General features: G+C 46.8%; 1 protein-coding gene across 5 annotated transcripts in view; it reads right to left on the reverse strand.

Annotated features, from left to right (window-relative positions):
- Window positions 1-3,877: 3,877 nt before the first annotated feature.
- PDGFRA (platelet derived growth factor receptor alpha) overlaps window positions 3,878-19,366 on the reverse strand; it is a 44,684-nt gene continuing 29,195 nt past the window's right edge. For 4 of the 5 annotated variants that reach the window (XM_032851482.1, XM_032851467.1, XM_032851472.1 and 1 more), the window contains 10 exons: window positions 18,985-19,095; window positions 18,609-18,762; window positions 17,494-17,660; window positions 15,072-15,187; window positions 14,639-14,761; window positions 13,775-13,886; window positions 12,443-12,542; window positions 12,215-12,320; window positions 10,251-10,492; window positions 5,029-5,176 (listed from right to left, as the gene is read on the reverse strand). In XM_032851482.1, coding sequence (XP_032707373.1) covers window positions 5,029-5,176; window positions 10,251-10,492; window positions 12,215-12,320; window positions 12,443-12,542; window positions 13,775-13,886; window positions 14,639-14,761; window positions 15,072-15,187; window positions 17,494-17,660; window positions 18,609-18,762; window positions 18,985-19,095 — 1,379 coding nt within the window. Of the gene's footprint in view, window positions 5,177-10,250; window positions 10,493-12,214; window positions 12,321-12,442; window positions 12,543-13,774; window positions 13,887-14,638; window positions 14,762-15,071; window positions 15,188-17,493; window positions 17,661-18,608; window positions 18,763-18,984; window positions 19,096-19,366 lie in introns of all 5 variants that reach the window. The other variant, XM_032851500.1, reaches the window with a different exon arrangement.

A 19,366-nucleotide genomic window follows, 5' to 3' on the forward strand; every position in this document is an offset into this window, starting at 1 on the left:
GCAACTGATGAATCACTCAACGCTACATATGAAACTAATGACATGGGCTAATATGTGGGCTAATTGAATTCAACTAAAAAAAAAAAACCCTCCAATAGTGAAAGTTGTTCTTATTGGCATGAGGAGATAAAGTAGGCCACATTGTCTGATTCATATTAAGAGGTAGAATTATACATTAATAAGGAGAATAGAAAGATCACTCTGCAAGCTGAGCGCCTTGCGTGGATGCTAGATCACGTCTCCTTCTTGGGGCTGGAACGGAAGCAGAGCCAATACCCGGCCTACAATCCACATCTTACAACTGAACGCCACGGAGGTGAACTTTGATCTTCAGGCTAATAGAATATGGGTAATAAGGAGTTATATTAGAATAGGGTGCTACATTCCAATTATTAGTAACAATCATTTCCATCATCCAGAAATTGAAAATAAGTTGAACTGTTACCATTTTCATGGTTTTTTTTTTTAATTTATTGGACATAAAGAGTAGGAGAGCACAAGCAGGGGGAACAATAGAGGGACAGGGAGAAGCAGGCTTCCCGCTGAGCAGGGAGCCCAATGCAGGGCTTAATCCCAGGACCCTGGGATCATGATCTGAGCCACCCAGGTGCCCCTGTAATTTTTGTTCTTTAAATCCTAAAGTCATTTGATTCAACACGCTTCAGAACACAAAAACCAACATCTTCCGAACACTTAATATATCGCAGTGAGCAATGAGAGGCAGAGGAAACCCTAGAAAACTAGGGTTCCTAAAATAATGTGCAAATCAGATGATTCAAAAATTTACTGGGACAATCATACAGGAAGACTTGGGCTTAGTATCAACTTATTTCTGCAAACCCTTTGGCCTTGCAAATTTCATTTCTAAAATTCTGTCCTAGTGAAACACTACAATGTGCGCACAAGGACATGTGTGCAAAGAGCTTCACGAAGTCATTCCAATAGCAAAGCCTGGGAACCATAAAGGCACCTAGGAACATGATCGCATTTATTCTAGAACCACTGATTCCCACCGCATTGACTCATGGGAACCATAAAGACACCTAGAGGAACACGATCACATTGATTACATTCCCATGTGGAACTGTAAAACATGAGGGAAGCCTGTCTACAGGGACTTTTCACAGAGATCTCTAAAACATAGCATTGACAGAGAAGAGCAGCATAAAGTCTGGTAAGGATGTGTCAGTATTATTTCATCAACTGTAACAGATGTGCCACTCTGGGAGATGATGATGATGGGAAAGGCAAGGGGTGGAAGGGAACCTCTGTGCCTCCCGTTCAATTTTGCTGTGAACCTAAAACTGCTCTAGGAAATAAAGTCTATGTTTAAAAAAAAAAAAAAAAGGTGGGGGGAAGCACTTTAGAAAGCATTATGGAGGCACCTGGGTGACTCAGTTGGTTAAGCTTCTGACTCTTGGTTTCAGCTCAGGTCATGATCTCAAGGTCATGGGATAGAGCCTTGCATTGGGCTCTGCGCTCAGTGAGGAGTCTGCTGGAGGCTCTGTCCCTCCCTCTCCCTCTCCCTCTCCCTCCACCCAGTTCATGCACACATGCTCTCTCCCATGCTCATGCTCTAAAATAAAAATAAATAGAACCTTTTCTAAAAACAGAAGTAAATCTCATTTAGGTAAAATAAAAAGCAAAAATACAGATGTATATGTATGTATAAAAACAGATGCACAGAAAGGGAACTGGAAAGATAGAAGATGCATTTCTGCCTCTGGGAACCAGCACGGGGACAGGGAAGAGGTTAGAATGAAAAAACTGTCATCTTTTGTATTACACCTATGTACCACGTTTGAATGATGTAGACAGTAAACGCAGTCGTGTACTTCTGCAGGGGAGAAAAGTACCATGCAATATAACACTTTTAAACAGTAGGATCAAAGATGAGCCACATAGCCATCATCTTTAAGACAAATCCTGGGTCTGAAAACTAACCAACTCAAATAATGTTTCAATCTTAAATTTCCTATTGGTTTCATCGAAACCCTATTATGGAGTCCCACTGAAATGTTGCTAACAAAGCAAATTGCACAGGATGGCTTTAATTTCCGGGATTCAGCTAAAGACCAAAATGCTAGAACCTCAGTGTAACTTTAAATTATATATATCATTTATTGAAATATAAAGATCTTCATTTACACGTTTTAAAACAAAAACACAAATGGGGCATTTTGTAATACATTTTTTTTTTAATCAGTAGACCCTATTGAGTTACCTCTCACACATTCGCCACACCACTATTTTGGAAACACTGACGTATTTTTCTCTTTATTTTTCTAAAATATAAATTTTGGACATTCAAAAGTGCAACAGTCAATGTGCCTGTGGGGAATATCACAGTCAAAAAAATATAAACCAAGGCAGTGATACAGCTCTGTCATAAATGTTTTGGCAGTATTCTCCAAGTCTACATAGAAATACATATATACATATTGATGTATAACATCATTTTATCTCACGTCCCTCTTCACAAAAATAGGACCATTTGTACAGATCGGCAGACCACATTTTAAGGACATCATCGACCATTTAAAAAAGTCACAAATTGTGTTTCTCAGGCCAGCTTTGATTGTCTTCATAAAAATAGAAAGCAGGGAAGATTGGCCAATTTTCATCTGGGGACTTTGCAGGAGGCCAAAAAGGAAACAAATCTTAATACACCGAAAACACGGTAAAGAATTAAAAAAAAAAAAATGCAATCACACACAAACTCAGGTGGGAGTATTCATTAGGACTGGAACGTACTCATCTGAGAATTTTCATCCAGTCTCATGATGTCATGCAGAACTCCAAGGAACATCAAAATGCAAAGCACCGGCAAAAGAAGGCTGTACAACAGACAGGGAGCGATCAACAGAATGCTTGAGCTGTGATTCTAGAAACACGAATGTATTTCAAGTCTAATTGGCTCTACAGAACCTAGTCAGATTTTCTGTTTTTAATTGGCCAATCTGGCTCAGTCTTCACACTCAGTATGAAAATGGGGGAGAAGAAAAGTTGGAGCTGCATTGAGACTGCACTAGTGGGGAGTCAAGGACCTTGTTTGTTACCGCTGCTGCGTCTTCCATCACCTGCCAGGAGCACACGCCGTGATTGCACTAATCACAGCCCAGGTTTTTTTCACACGGTGTCAGCAATTAAGCGCTACTGCAAAGAATGCCAATGAACCCACACCAATCAGTCTGACAGTCTGGATGGATGTGACTATCTGTCCTGCCGTCTCACCCCACAATTTTGGCAAAACTTAAAAAATCATTTTTTTCACCCAAATATCAACCTGGTTACGTAGAGACTTGGGGCACTGAATTGCGTCATTTTCATGCATGCCACAGGGGGCAGGTCCAGTTGCCTTATGCAGCTGGAAGCAGCATCTTTACTCCTAAAAGACCTGCCAAACCAAGGTTTGGCTCTCTTCGCCTCAGCTAAGACTGGGAAGTTAAAGGAAAGGAAGCAATTGCTGGATGGAGGGCACTGAATGTTACTGACCCAGAGCCAAGGATTTAAACTGTAGGCTTCTGGCATGGCTGACTTCTAGCCCAGTTCCAAATTTCAGAATGATCTGTTTCCCATGGCAACTTCCTGGAACCTAAGCAGGTGTTTCCCAAACCTGGCTCATCAGAACAGCCAAGGAATTTATAAAAATACAGGTTCCTGCTCCTGGCCAGACTCGGTAATTCAGAGGCTCTGGGGTGGGGACCTAGAATTTGGTGATCCTGGTTGCCATTACATTTGGGAACCAAGGACCTAAGCGAACACATACGCCTGTGTGTTCTCCCAGTTTCAAACTATTTCTCTGTGGGGAAGGAGATGAACCAAAGAGGGCCATAGTCAAGGCATCCTTCTGACTCTAGGGTTTGTAAAATTTAAAAAAAAATATAGATGCTGGGATGCACCAGAGTCACCAGGCATGAAAATGGCCTCTGCCAATTCAGTATTTTTTGCTGATGATTGTATTTTCCACTGGGTAATAACATGAGAAGTCACGTTAGGCATGGGCTTATGCCTTCATATTGAGAACATTGCGGATTTAGGGGTTTTGTTTCTTTCAAATCCCATCACTTCAGAGGGCGATTAATTGTTTTTAGTACAATGGATTAGGGAACCTATTCAGTCCACAGTTTAAAACACCTGACTTCCTGGAAGACGCTACTTTTACTCTGTTCTCTATGTTCAACTAAATTTAATCCACTAAAGCTATTACCATATTTTCTAGAGAAACATTGGTTATTTGATATAAATGTCAAAAACTGTCAAACTTGTAGCCTACTTAGTAAGAATTTTTTTTTTAATTGTGCTTTCTCTATAGGGAAAACGTGTTACACATGACACATTTAGCATTACTGATAACAGTAGTATTATAAACGTAGATTACTATATGAAATGAGTTGGTGGGCTTCTAAATGACCCAAATCTAGTAAACAAGATTGGTTAATTGTTATTCTTTATCTCTTTAACATTAAAAAAAAAAGTGAACTACTATAGTACCTGTACCTTTTAAGGTTCAAAAGTGGTTTTGCATGTACTTCACAGAGGAGCTCAACAGCAGCTGATACCAGTTTTCAAGCAGAAGTACACGAATGGGACGAGTGATCTCTTCAGAAGTCCAGAGAAGACAGTTAACACAAACCTAAACACGTCCTCCGTTAGACCTATTTACATAATTACAATGCTGGAGTTTTCTCACAATCGAAGTTGTTGTGTCTGTTGGAATCTCACCAAATGCCCTTGAAACGTGGGGTTCGCCTTCCGTGGCCTATCGCTTCCTTGTCCATCCACATCCAGAGTTCACACGCTGCTGAGATGCTACTGAATCACGGCCAAGAGGCAAGGCCGACGAAGTCCATCTCGAAATCTCCCATTCAGCCATAGTGAGCAGGCTCCCTGAGGCCCTCGGCTGGGAACTTCTCTTGACGCCTCATCCAAGTCCTCCTCCCAAACTTCTGCATTGCAATAAAGTGGTTTGCTTAAAGGGATCCAAAGTGGCTCCAGGAGTGGAAGGTCCCGGCTGAAATCTCCCAGTCACAGGAAGCTGTCCTCTACCAGGTCTGAGGAGTCTATGCCAATGTCGTCCATCATGTCGATGTCCTCGATGGTTTCGTCCTCTCTTTTGATGAAGGTAGAGCTGCTGGAACCTGTCTCGATAGCGCTCTCTTCGGAGGTCTGCGAGCTGGACGAGGGAGAGGATGGGAAAGGTTAAGCCCACATGCAGACCCATGAGACTGGGGTTGGGTGGCTAGGGTGGTCCCCCAAAGGGAAAGGAGCTCTTCCTGCACGATCTTTTGGCTTTCAACCTCGGGCCATCTGATCTGGCAAGATTCTACTGCCAAGCCAGGGAGCTACTCATCACGCCACAGTGGGCCCCAGGGCAAAACCGAGATCCCCAGGTCATCTCCACACATCTGCCCTCCTCCTGTCAAATCTTCCAGCAGAGCTGCTAACAAGCTGGGACCATTTCTACGCTCCCTACTCAGTCCTAGTGGAAAAGCAAGCAAGCAGTGCCTGATCAGAAGACAATGAGGGAAGGAAATAAAGGACAGAGGGAAGAAATCAGCTGCAAACTATAGCCGGGCCAATCACTTGCTGTCCCTGAAATTTCCCCAGTGTCCAAACAGTGTTCTCAGGATCTGAATCCATGCCCTGGGAATGCCTTCCTCCCTTTCCTCTTTACACCCTCCCCACACTTCCCCCAGCCCTAGTCTGGAAGTTCCCGTGAAGGCTCTTTACCCTCTAGAGGAGAGGCTGAAAAGGACTGTTCTACAGTTGGAAAGCTGTAGGTCTGGAATCATCCACCACGCAGCAGCTGTCAGAGTCCCACCAGTCACTTAACCCCCTGAGCTTGTTGTTCCCTGGCCTACAGAAAGGGATGACAATAGTACCTGATGATATTCCTGTTGTCAGTGTGAATGAAGGTAATAACCATAAAGCACTGAGAACAGTACCTAGAACATACTAAGTCTCAATAAATATTAGCTATTATTATTACTGTTATTACTCGAACTCCTACCTGAAAAGGCCCTGAATAGTAGAAGATATCATGGAGGGTTGCCTGGGTGGCTCAGTCGTTAGGTTTCTGCCTTCGGCTCAGATCATGATCCCAGGGTTCTGGGATCCAGCCTCGCACTGAGCTCCCTGCTCAGAGGGAAACCTGCTTCTCCTTCTCCCACTCCCCACCCCCTGCTGTGTTCCCTCTCTGTGTCTGTCAAATAAGTCAATAAAATCTTAAAAAAAAAAAAAGATATCAGGAAATGGTTAATTTTCTTACATGTGATCATGCTGTTATGATTTTATAGGAGTATCCTTATTTTTTAAGATTTTAGTTATCTATCTGACGGAGTGCGTGTAGGTATGAGTGTGGGGGGTGGACAGAGGCAGAGAGGGAGAAGCAGGCTCCCCACTGAGCAGGGAGCCCAAAATGGGGCTCGATCCCAGAATCCTGGGATCATAACCTGAGCTGAAGGCACACGCTTAACCCAATGAGCCACCCAGGCACCCTGCGAGTATCCTTATTCTCAGGGAGGTGTTTGCTGGAGTTTCTAATGCTTTAGCAAGAAAAGAAAAAGTATAGGTATATATGTGTCTGTGGTACATATACATCACATATGATACGTAGTATATATTAGATATATACATACAATATGCATAAGTATACATTATATACTTAGAGAAACCAAATGTTAACAACTACTAAAGCTGAGCAATAGATGTAATCTCTCAATTTTTCTGGACATTTACAATTGGTCACGAAGAGTTTTCGAAAAATAATGCTCCCTAGTCTCTAGCCTGTCATGGTTCCCTGTCTGTCTTCCTGTCTCTGAACCCCTACTGCCTTATCATTCTCTTGCCTGGGATTGCAACAGATCTACATGTCTTTTTGCCCCCCCCCCCACTCCCAACAGGTTATGTGCTGACAGGCAGGCCCATCCGCTCTCCCCGTGAGGCTCCAGCAGATGCGCGCACACACACCCCTGCAGTGGCTCTCAACCCTGCCAGCTGTTTTCTTCCATGAGGACCAGGCTTGACAACTCTGCCTCGCTCCCCTCCTCTCCAGGTCAGTTCCATTTCCAAATAGAGAACTGAGCCTGGCCGGTAGGAGCCCATGGGAAAACAGTCTGCTGCCCTCCACCCCAAGGCCACTGCAGCCCAGAGAGCTCTTAGAGCCTGCAGGGTCCCCAAACTGAGGTTTCCTTTCACAACCCCACAGACTGGGCCCTTCTTGTCTCTGTTCCGCATTTGTACGCCACCCCACCCCCAACTGATACCCTGGTCCGGGAGCCTCCCGCTGAACCCCAGTCCATTAGGCTGGTCTTGATAATTCCATCATCCTGACAACCCTTCTCCCTGGAAGGCCAGACAGATCTGCTTCCTGGAGCCCCTGCCAGTAGCTGGAGGCCTGAGTCAACCTTTGGATACAGACCCCAACCCAATGAGGACCTGCCTTTATGAGACTTCTTTGGATACTGTGATTCAGACTAATGGCCCCTCCAGGGGGGACTCGACAGCTGAGTCCCGCAGTGGAGTCATCCCACCATGCACTGACGCTCCTGGGCTTAGCCCGCTCCTCTCTGCCGCTGCATCTCACAGACAGAAGGCAGGGGTGGCCATGGAGGAACCTAACTTCAGTGAGACTCAGCCCCAGATCATCCTGGCTGCGTGCCAGGCTTCGTGGCAGACCTAGATCTGATGACTGGGCTTACTACTGATTCCCTTCTTACCGACAGAGCACCCCAACACCCTCAACAGCAAGCAAGGCCCAGTCTTTCTCATGCCCACTCCCCTCCCAAGGCCAAGCCTCCTGAGCCCGAGGCGGGGATTCCACAGGACCACTATGCCTTCCTAGACCCAGAACATCCCTACCCCCATGACGGATGCGGAACTGTATACTCCACCCCCCAAATTTACATGTTGAAGCCCTAATCCCCATTGTGATTTTATTTGGAGATAAGGCTTTTTAAGGAGGTAATTAACATTAAATGAGGTCATTAAAGTAGAGCCCTCACCCAAATGGGGTGGGGTCCTTGAAAGAGGAAGAGACACCCGCAAAGCACACACAGAAAAAGACCACGTGAGGACACATTAAGACAACGGCCATCTACAAGCCAACGAGAGAGGCTTCAGAAAAAACCAAACCTGCCAACACCTTGATCTTGGACTTCCAGCCTCCAGAACCGTGAGAAAACAGATTTCTATTGTTTAAGCCCCCAAATTTCTGAGAGTGTGTAACAGCAGTCCAAGCTGACCATGACACTCCCCATGCTCAGCCCACCTGTCAGAGCCACAGTTTCACCTGACCTGGGGTAGTCATTTGGGACATACTTTTTACAATTTGAAAATCAAAGGTTACCACCCTTGCCAAAGTTGATTATCTAGGATGACAACTAGCTATCAGCTAAAATTAGTCTCTCCATGTAATAGATGTCAAATTCTGCAGTGCAGTCTCGTGTACCCAGAAAAGTTCTGGGCAATTTACCTATGTTACTTATCAATACAACTTCCTAACTCAACTTAGAAGCAAGACCTTTTTATAACTGAAATATTATTCAGAGTCCCTGACAGACAAAATAACCAAAATGGATGGCAGATCCGGGGTCAAGTGCTACCACAGATAACCCAAAGCTCAGAGAAACACTTTGCTATAAGAATATGAACGAATAGAAGAATATGAGCTTTGTCCTCAGCGAAGGTAAATCAGGGCACTCTGCCCAACCTCTCCTATTCTCATAGCACAGTTTGAAAACAAAAGAACCCAACTAAATTACCTGACTCATACCAATAGCAAAAGATGCTAAAATCACAAGGCTCCAAACTAATGATGCCGCGTGCTTCTGCCTAAGTAACTGTACGTAGCAAACGAAATGACAGAGGAAAAAGGGACAGGAGTCCCCTGAATGAAGAGGGGGGGAAAAAAGGGAGAGAGAGATTCATACGAAACTTGGACCTGGAACCAAGGACCACTATGATCATTTTCTCCTGCCTCTGTTCAAGGGCTATGCAAAGACCATGAGGAACTGGGACGCGGTTCCCTATTTGTGACTCTGTAAACTAACGGCTTTAGTCCTAGCTGGGTGTTAGCATCACCTTGTTCATTAATCAGTGGATCCAGGTGATGATCGCTGGTGGCCATTAATGTCACAGAAGGGGAGACAGCTGGACAGTACGTAGTTCCCAATGGCCATGCACACCAGCAGCTTTGAAGCATGCTTGCCCAAACTCTAACCTGAACCACATCAAGGCTCTAGACTACCAGTTGACAGCAAATACAAGAGACAAAGCACATGGTAAGACACACTACAGGATGCACTCCGCGACATTCAGAACGTGGGAACATTAGATGCTCCAGTTTCTTCACAAATACCATGCAAGGTGGTAAAAACAGGCAGGACAAACATACAGAAACATAGCAACTAAGTGCCATGTGTCACTCTTGTTTGGTTCTCAGAACAAAACAAATGCAAAACCGTATTTATCAGAGAATCAGGGAAAATTTGAACACATGTGATCCTCTTAACAATTTATTGTCAATGGGTGGGAGAGCAAGATAATGATACTGCAGTTCTTTTTGATAACTTAGTAACTCCAGCTGTTTTTTAAAATAAAGCCTGTATCTTTTAGAGGCACCATAATGGGAGTATTTATGGAGGAAATGATAGGATGTCTGGGATTTCCTTCAAGACAATCCAGGAAGAGGAGAAACAGCTCTTTGGGCAGTCTGGCCATGAGATCACAGATGCTCAAGCTGAGCGAGAAAACTGACAGTTCACTAGTCACCTTGAATGGGGCAGGTCAGAAATCTTCCATGATACCAAGTTAAAAACAAAGAAATCAGCCAGGAGGTGCCTGGGCCGGGTTCCCAGAGATTCTAACCTGCTGGTCTGGGTGAAGTATGCAGATCAGTTTTCAAGTCTTCCCAGGTACACCTGGGGTTAAGATCCACTGGCTATCAGTATGGAATAGCCCAGTCTAGCCTCTCTCAGCTCTCTCCCCAGTCCCAGGACCCATGCGGGAAACAGCGGAGGCTTCAAGTATCTTGAGAATCAGGGCTTCAGTGACTAATCAAACTACCTGGGGACTCGGGTCAGAGACTTTCCCCCTGCCCACTCTCACCTCGCCCAGCCCCATGGGGCGGCATTAGGATTGTCTAGGAGGTGTTTACAAAAGCCGACCCCTGGGGCCTCTGCAGCAGGGGTTGAGCCTCACCAGCAGGTGCCCTGGGGAGCCGGGCGGGGTTCTGCCAGAAGCCCTACCTGTGTCTGTTCCTCTTGCCCAGGTCTTCCTCCTCAGGGACGGGGTCGATGTCGGGCAGGGGGATGATGTAGCCGCTGTCCGCACTCAGCCTCTGCTCATCCAAGCTGCCCTCCCAGTCCTTCAGCTTGTCCTCCTCGTTTTTGTAGGTGACGCCGATGTAGGCGTTGTCCGCGTCCACGCGCATGCGCGCCACGGCGGGGTGGTCGCTCTTCAGAAAGTCCAGGTGAATCTTCTCGTAACTCTGCGGACATGCATTTCACACGGTTGGCACATGCCACGGACCGAACTGCAGAAAGGACACTCAGAACTTAACTCCCACTTAACCATGTGTGTCTCCAAGCTCCCTCAAAGATACAGAATTTAGACAACTAAGAGTCTGACGTCAACCGTCCATGGGTGTGGGCCATGGAGAAAGGGCCACCAATGACAGGGTAATCCTGCAGGAGAGATCTCTCATCACCTTAAGATACAATGAGCCCGTTCTCTGAGTTGGTAGCTAGGACTGTGTCCCCCAACTATCCCCCACGCACACACCCACTCCCTTCTCTGAGACTAGCAGGGACCCTTCTGGTCCCCATTATAGTCTCTCTCCAGGGCTTGGATGCATCCCAGTAAGAGGTGACAAGGACTTCCACGGGGAGCACCATCCCTGGAAACTTCCTGATCCCTAAATGCTGGAGAAAGATATCTAACTCCAAACTCACAGACCTTTGATTGAAAAAGACCCCATTTTCAGCAACAGTTCTAGTCTCTTCCCACCAACATGTCCTACGTACCCCAGACAGAACTCCTTTGACGGACCTATCCTAATTTCCTTCTGCCTCCTCACTGCCTCACTTTCAGGAGTTGTAATGGGCAATGAAATAATCAAAAGACAAAAGTATTTAACTCTCAGTTCAGCACGCAACCTCCTAACATGGCTCCTCTTTGAGGAGCAACAACAAATACGAAAACTACACAGAGTGACTCATCTGACTCGCAGAAATGCAGTTTATAATGCAACTGCGTCTGTGTCCCAGCGTCTCAGCATAAAGTTGTTCCATTCATTAACATATCCTGCTTGGTTCCCTGAAATTACATTTGTTCCTCTGAACAATGCTTCCTATTGCACCAAAAAAAAAAAAAAAAAAAAAACCAAACCAGCTGGAGCCCCAGATAACAGCTGAGGTTGTTCCTTGTAGTCAGCTGGTAAAAGCCAATTTCACATGGATTCAAGTGCATTCAAATGAGCGACAGAATGGCTGTAGATGCCCCGAGACTTCTGACTGCACAGTAGCATCTGGAGAATACAGTGCTTACAGGTGTTGCACACTTAAGATGAAAGGGGAGCCCTGCAGAAAGGTGAGGGTTTTCAGACATCACTGCTACCAGGGGCCTGGGGAGCGCTCCAGGATAAGCCAGGCCACCGGATCAAACAATCTTTTTCCTCCTCTGAAAATGTCCCTTTAAAACAGTGCTGAAAGGCGCCTGCGTGGCTCAGTGGGTTAAGCCTCTGCCTTCGGCTCAGGTCATGATCTCAGGGTCTTGGGATCGAGTCCCTCATAGGGCTCTCTGCTCTGCGGGGAGCCTGCTTCCTCCTCTCTCTCTCTGCCTGCCTCTCTGCCTACTTGTGATCTCTGTCTGTCAAATAAATAAATAATATTTAAAACAGTGATGAAAACAAACTGAGGGTTTGGGAAGGGAGGGGCATGGGGGGTGGGGTGAGCCTGGTGATAGGTATTAAGGAGAGCACGTGTTGCATGGAGCACTGGGTATGGTGCATTAACAATGAATCCTGGAACACTGAACAAATATTAATTTTTTAAAAAAAATATACACATAAAATCTTTTGAAAATAAAAAAAATAAAAATAAAATAAAAACAAAACAGTGCTAAGCAGCGCTGCTTGCCACAGAACCACCAGCTACTGACGTCTTCCCTTTGCCAGTTCCTTTCCACCCAACTTGAAGGGGCCCAGACCAACCTTCTTATACTGTCCAGGCAGCAGATTCTCCACAATCTCACTCAGGTGGTAGAAGGAGGGTCTCTTCTCTGGCTCACTGTGCCAGCACTTCACCATGATCTCGTAGCTGCGGGAGCACACAACCAGAGTGGGCCTGCGGAGCAGTGTCAGGGCACCCCTGCCACCCACAGACCGCCCCCACCCCCCGGGGCATGAACACAAGGCCCCCAAGATAGGGAGGAGGCTCACACTTCACTGGTAGCATGGTCGGGCTTGGCCATCCGGTACCCGCTCTTGATCTTATTGTAGAAAGTCGAATCCACCATCATGCCGGGGTACGGTGTGCCGCCTGAAAACCGAGGGAAACCACCCGGGTTAGCCAGCACGTAGGACACTGCTGAAAACTCTCAGGGTGACACAGAACGCCTGGGGATCCCCACTTGAAGTTCTGGTTCTTTCAGGGAAATTAAGTTTGATCGTCTCTTTGACTTCACAGGCTTCTGCAAACCTTGAACGTAACTAGGATTGAATGTTGGTCAAGGCCAGACACCCGAGGCACAAATTCTACATCTTTAGAAAGAGCACAAGCGTGTTTCTCAATGTATCGGACTACTGGGTCTACATACACAAAGCAAAATAGAGAATCAAGAGATGGAACCATGGAAGGAAAAATTATTTTCACCAAAATATTCAAGTAACTAGAGCCAAAGTCAAAGCTGGAGCTTAAAATACCTAGATAATTCTCTGCTTTTAATAGACTGTAAGACTCCGTGAAGCCGCCCACTGGGATGACCCACACTGACATCCAAGCAGGGAGAACGGGGATCGAAAAAGGAGACGAAGAAGGGAGGAATTCCTTTCCTACAGTTCAGGAAACGTTTCACTGTGTATGGCCAAGTTCAGATCAAGCTTAGCTTCCTCTCTAAAGCCTTCCAGAACTACCGCAGGGCTCCCTTCTTCCTTCCCATTACAAGTTGAAACTGTTTATTGCCACGTGGAGGTCTTGCCTCTCCAAAGGAGCTAAGGTCAGTGTCACAAATCCCTCCTCCCTCAGGGCCCTCGCCTGGCAGTGCGGGGTACCTGTATTATTTGGGACCTGGTGACTGAATCACTGAATGACCAGATGGTCCCTCTCCTCTCCCAGAGCGATGACCAGGAAGGCTAGTCACTCCCATGCCCTCAGCATACCCCTTTTCACCTGAGCCTCTATCACCATGAAGCCACAGAGGCGACTCTCCGCCAGTGAACCTACTTAACTCACAGTCCCACTCGAAAAAGCATCTGGGGAGTGGGAGTTCTAAGGAACACTTCCAGTGGGAGAAAGTCACTCTGGCACAGCCCAAAGGAGAGGAGGGGCCCAGCCCAGGGGTGAAGGTGCAGTCCCCCAAGACCTCAGGCTCAGTCCGTGTGGGCGTACACCAGCCACCGCAACCGTGCCATTTGTCATTCAAAGCAGTGGCCGCACCCTTGACTCACAGCAGGCATCTTAGCATCGTTTACACCCCGGAGCTTGGAAAACAGCATTTCCCCTCCAGTGCTGTTGCAAAACCACCCAAATGAGCGGAGAGGTCAGGCCCGTACCAAGGGAAAAGATCTCCCAGAGCAGAATGCCGTAAGACCAGACGTCACTCAGCGTGGTGTAGAGATTGTCAAAGATGCTCTCGGGGGCCATCCACTTCACGGGGAGGAAGGTCTGCATGGGGAGACGGAAGAAGTTAAACCCAGTGTCCCCGCTGATGACCCACAGCAGCAGAAATAATAGGGCTTCTCTTTGGACTAATAATAACTTGCACTAACAACCTTGCCCAGGAAATCTTTGTTTCTTGTTCGGCACTCCGCTCCCCACACTCTTCTGAGCCTGGCATCTAGTAGGTGCTCAATAAATATCTAATAAAGGACAGATGGTTGATGTCACCTCTCATGTCCTCCCAATGGAAAGCACCCAAAAGTATTAACCCTGAATGTTCACCCAAAGCGTAGGAGCCTTAAATGCCATCTGCAGATCTGACAGAAGTCAGAGCTGCTCTCTCTGGAAATGAATGCATGTACACAGGCATGTAGGAGTAGTAACTAACACTTGCTGAGTGCTCGTTGTGTACCAGGCACAGTTCTAAGCATCTGACATTTAAGTCACTGAATCGCCATGGCAATCCAGGAGACAGGTACTGTTATCAGGTCACTGCTACTGACAGGGAAAACCAGGGTACAGAACAGGCAAGAAACTTGTCCCCAATCTCCAGGCTACTAAGTGCTCAAGCCAGTAGTCACGCCCAGGCCATCTGGCTACAGAGCCTACGCTTTGCATGCTGATTCCCTGGAGCCCGTTCCTGGGTTTCATGGACTCCATGTTAAAAATGCAGACCCTGAGTGGCCAGAAGCAACATCTAATTCTAGAGACTGAGTGAGGAAAGATGAGCATGCCCAGTGAGTGGAGGGAGCACGTACGCTGCCTTTGGACACGTAGTTGGAATCATGCATGATGTCTCTGGCCAGACCAAAGTCACAGATCTTCACGATTTTCCCTTGCGCCAGGAGGACATTTCGAGCAGCCAGGTCCCGGTGGACACACTGCATGGGAAGGGAAAAACAACAGTCTGTCCATCTGTCCCTAGACAACGTCAGCCCCATGTGACTGGCCGCCTACAGTGGTGCCAGGAGCTGCGTGGCACACTTCACGGAGGGTGTCCCAGCACTGAGAGCTCACCTCCTCCAGGCTCTCCTCCCAGCCAATCCCAAGACGGAGAAAGTTCTAGAACAGGGTAGATACCTGATGATACCAGACTCCCCACTAGGCTTCAGGGAAAAGGAAGAGAGAAGCAGCCATTGCCACCAGCCTCTTGGAGATCTACAGAGAACTCTGTTCCACGAACACACTCACGTTTTTTGAAGCCAAAAATTCCATTCCTCGTGCAACTTGATAGGTAAAGCTCAACAAATCCAACAAAGTAAGGCCTTCTGAGTTGTCGTCCGAAAGGAGGTTTTTGACTTCTGAGTCTGCAGAAAAGGAATGAAGGGAGTTGGCCTTAGAGGACAGCATGAAACATCCCCCACCAGGACGCTCCCTTGGGGCTGGGCCACTTGTCAGTGTTCGAAGGCTTGTCCAGAGAACAGATCTAAGATTTTTTTTTCCTATAACGTTTCTGGACCTCATGGGTGGGTATGCAAGACACGCCAAGGTTCTACCATTAAAAAGAAATCTATCTGCAGAAATCTCTCTCTGGTTTACATACACATGTATCCATAAGGACCAGTCTAGTGGGTTCTCACACATCTTGTTGTTTGCCTCCCAAATTTCTTTTTTCAGCCTTAGTTAGCAAGTTACCTCAGCCACCTCTAACACACACACACACACACACACACACACACACACACACACACACTTGCAAAATCTTCCATGATGAATATACACGAAGGCCCTTTGAAAAAGTAGTTTCTAGGAACCCCCCCCTTTTTTCCCCTCTTTTTAAAGCCACCTTCACAGCGTTTGGCTCATTTCCTGAATAAAATCCAGCCCCAGTCAGACCAGAGGTAACAGTCTTCAAAGGTCAGTCCCAAGGATTTTGCCTTTAGTTCCTTTTATAACTTGTCCACTTGCCCCAGTCAGTCCCATCTGGAGGAGTCCCAGGGTTTTCGAGGAAGGAGGTAATCTAGGCCAGCCGTTCTCATTTCTTTTTAAAAATTTTCAGGCGAGTGAAGAGTAGCTGTAGCCATTCATGTTTTTCCAGCCAGCTAGGAGAAGGCCAGCAAGCAGAGGTCTGCCTGCCAGCGGGGCCCGGGCTGAGTATGAATCAGGTTCCCCTGACATCTGGAGCCAGGTCCAGCCTGGGAAGCAATGTAAACTATTTTTAACAACACAGGAGGGGAGAGGAAGCACTAGTTCCAACAACTCCCATTGGCTCATCTTTTAAAGGGCTTGGAAGTGTACCCACTTGGCAAAAACAAGTGAGTGGAACTTGGAACCGCAGCAATGGAAAATACTCTTGTGTACCGAGCTTTGCAAAACAAGCACATTCTTTTTTAACAGATTGTACCTTTCACTTAAGAACCCTACAAGCATTCAGAGCATATCGGTGATTTTCAGAATAATTTCCATGGCAGCTCAACACTTTTGTGCATTGACTAATGGGAGGGCTCAGGCCAGTAACACTGAATCACAAGATACGTCAACATCAGACCCAATAGTAGCGTCCTCCCAGCTCCAAGCCTGGGATTAGACGGGCACCTGGAGGGCCTATGCCCCGCCCCTGCCCCTTGCACAAGTGGGGTTGTCCATCTGCTATGGGCATTGGCTAGACTCCCTGGAGTTTATAAATCAATGCAGTCCTCCCACATGTTCATCTGTTTTGAAAGACAAGATAGACCTTCCTTCAAACAACAACAGAAATACCCAACATTCTCCGCAGAAAAATACAAAACCTCCAATTGTCTACTTTCCAGTGTCTACCACAAAGTGGATATTAACACAGCTCAAAGCAAGGGCTACTAACTCCTAGATACTAGAGACTTAGACAACTTGAAATTTTAAAAATAGTTATTAGGAACCAATAGAGGCTAGCTAGCTTTCAATTTTGCCAATAGGGGTGGGGGGGAGGGCAGGTGGAATCAGTGATCACCATACTTTCATTAAGGAAAAAAAAAGACACATTAACACCAAAAAAAAAAAAAAAAGCTAATTATATCAGGATAAACCATTCTTTAAGAGGATTATGTTTAAAGTGTGAAAATACATTGCATTAATTACTTATTCTTTTTTTCTTTTCAAGTCACAGGCCATGAACTTCTGAAAGCACATCACAGACCCCTCCCTCCCACAGACACGCAGTTAGGGACCACAGGATGGCAGTTCCGCTCACCTTGCCTGCTCACCTTCCTCTGAGGTTTTGTTTTTTGTTTTTAGGAATTTGGGGGTGTTTTTGTTTTTGTTTTTGTTTTTTTAAGCAGACTCCACACCCAGCCTGGAGCCCAACACAGGGCTTGAACTCACAGCCCTGAGATCAAGACCAGGGCTGAGATCAAGAATCAGAGGCTTAACCGACTAAGCCACCCCGGCACCCCTTCCTCTGAGTATTCTAAGTGCAGGTTTCCACGGCTATCCGAAAATAGAGCACTCCTATGAGCGAAGAAGCAATTACTATTTTGTAAAACCCAAAAATCCTTTCCGAACCTCAGCATGTGAGAACACGTACCAGTGCAGGTCTTTCATAAAAGCAAAGTGGCAGAAACCCAGCTTGTGGAGAGCAGGGGAAATCTGGATCGTATTAAACCACCGGCAGACCCAAGAGTGCACAGTGACCATTTACCTGACACAGATTTCTTCTTGTATGAGGCTGGGCGATCATACAGTGATCTCTGGATGTCCGAGTACTTAGAAACCTCCTTCCTCTCCAGCATGGGGACGTACTGTGTGGTGCCAGCCTGCTTCATGTCCATGTAGTCCCCGTTGTTTTCAAAAGATAAAATAACGTAACTGTAACAACAGAAGAAGAAACCTTGTTCAGTGTCCTGCCCCCCACCAGGAGTGGTCATTTGACCTTCAGCAGATGACCAAGGGCTGACGGTGACCTTCAGCAGATGACCAAGGGCTGACGGTGACCTTCAGCAGATGACCAAGGGCTGACGGTGACCAAGGCAGTGCAGTAGGTAAGGGGGCAGCTCGGGGGCCGGGGGTGGGGAGTGGCAGCAAGCAAAAGCAAAACCAACGTGCACCTCCCACGTGGGGCAGTCCAGTGGGTGAGACGAGCATGAACAGTAATCACACAAACACTTGGGTCATCTCCACTCAGTGTGCCTGTCTTTATTCTTGCTCCGTTTTCCAACTCACCCGCCACAAACCCAGGCCATAAAACCCCAGGGCTTGGGCAGATGTTTCCTGCTCCTCAATAAATTCAGTGCCAATTTGGGGTCCATTGAGTAACTCAGTATAAAGTGAACTTGTGCTTTCTCATCTTACAGAACTGGAAATCCACACACAGCTTGACAGCTCCTTGTACGTTCCTGCAGGTGGGATTACTACCACTGGCTTGACCTCTAGGCCCAGGCTCAGTAAGGGGCAGAATCCTGAAGCTTGGGGGTCCTCGGGCAGTTTCTCACAAGATACCAGCAGGCAGCCTCCCTGGCCGGAGCCACATCTTACAGGCCTGAAGTGGACCGCACCTTAACAGCCAAACAGCTCCCAGAATGATTCCAATGATTCCAACTCTTGCCTCCATTCAAACCTCTCAGCAAGGCCTCCCCGCATCATACCCAGTCCCAAACACCTGCAGGCAGGGATGTCTCAGCTGCGTCAGGGGGTGACGGGCAGGGTAGTGGGGCTCTAAGTCTTGCTGGGTCTGCAGACACGGATTCTATGGGGACACGGGCTGTCTCCAGCCGTGAGTGAGGCTTGTGACTGTCAGCAACGCGTAACTGCACCCACCTCCGTGTGCTGTCATCCGCAGGGTTCAATCCGAAAATGTCCAACTCCTTCTTCGGCTTCTCTGGGTGGCGGCTCAGGAAGCTATCCCTGTTCTTATGCAAATAGTTGACCAAATCCCCGTAGAAGCAGTACTCGGTGATGATGTAAATAGGGCCTGTGGGAACCAAAAGCAGTTAAGCAATAGGCATGAAAATGAAGAACAGAAATGCCGTTGATATGCTATGTTTGCCCCTACACGAGATGATTCTCAAAAACGAGGAGCTTCCAATGATTCAGTGGAAGTCAGGCAACTCCGTTCAGGGGACCTGTATTTGCTGGCATGTTTGGAGGTAGAGAGTAAGGACTTACATCCTCCCTCCCAGCTCAGGAAGCCTACCTGACTTGGTACAGGCTCCCAGCAAGTTCACAATGTTTAAATGCGGCCCCAGGTGAGTCATTATCTTCAGTTCCGACATGAGAGCTTGCTTCTCACTGGATCTGGCTGTGGCTGTTGAAAAATCAATCTCCCATCATTTCAAGCCATTTACCTCTCAGAAAAACCCAGTACCACGGCCAACCCCACGACCAGATAGCATTTTATTTACTGAGAGTCTAAAGGAGAAACACGGAGTAACTTGGTCTAGACTCTAATAACACCTAGTCTTCAAGGTAAAAAGAAGTCACCAAAAATGACAACTCCTGATTTTCCAACATACAGGCAATGAGAATAATCTAAATGACCCGGAAGAGAAAAGAGCCTAAAGACACAGAAAACCTAG

Source organism: Lontra canadensis, unplaced genomic scaffold (genome assembly GCF_010015895.1).
Source record: "Lontra canadensis isolate GAN:19392208 unplaced genomic scaffold, GSC_riverotter_1.0 scaffold1, whole genome shotgun sequence".
Taxonomy (NCBI): domain Eukaryota; kingdom Metazoa; phylum Chordata; class Mammalia; order Carnivora; family Mustelidae; genus Lontra; species Lontra canadensis.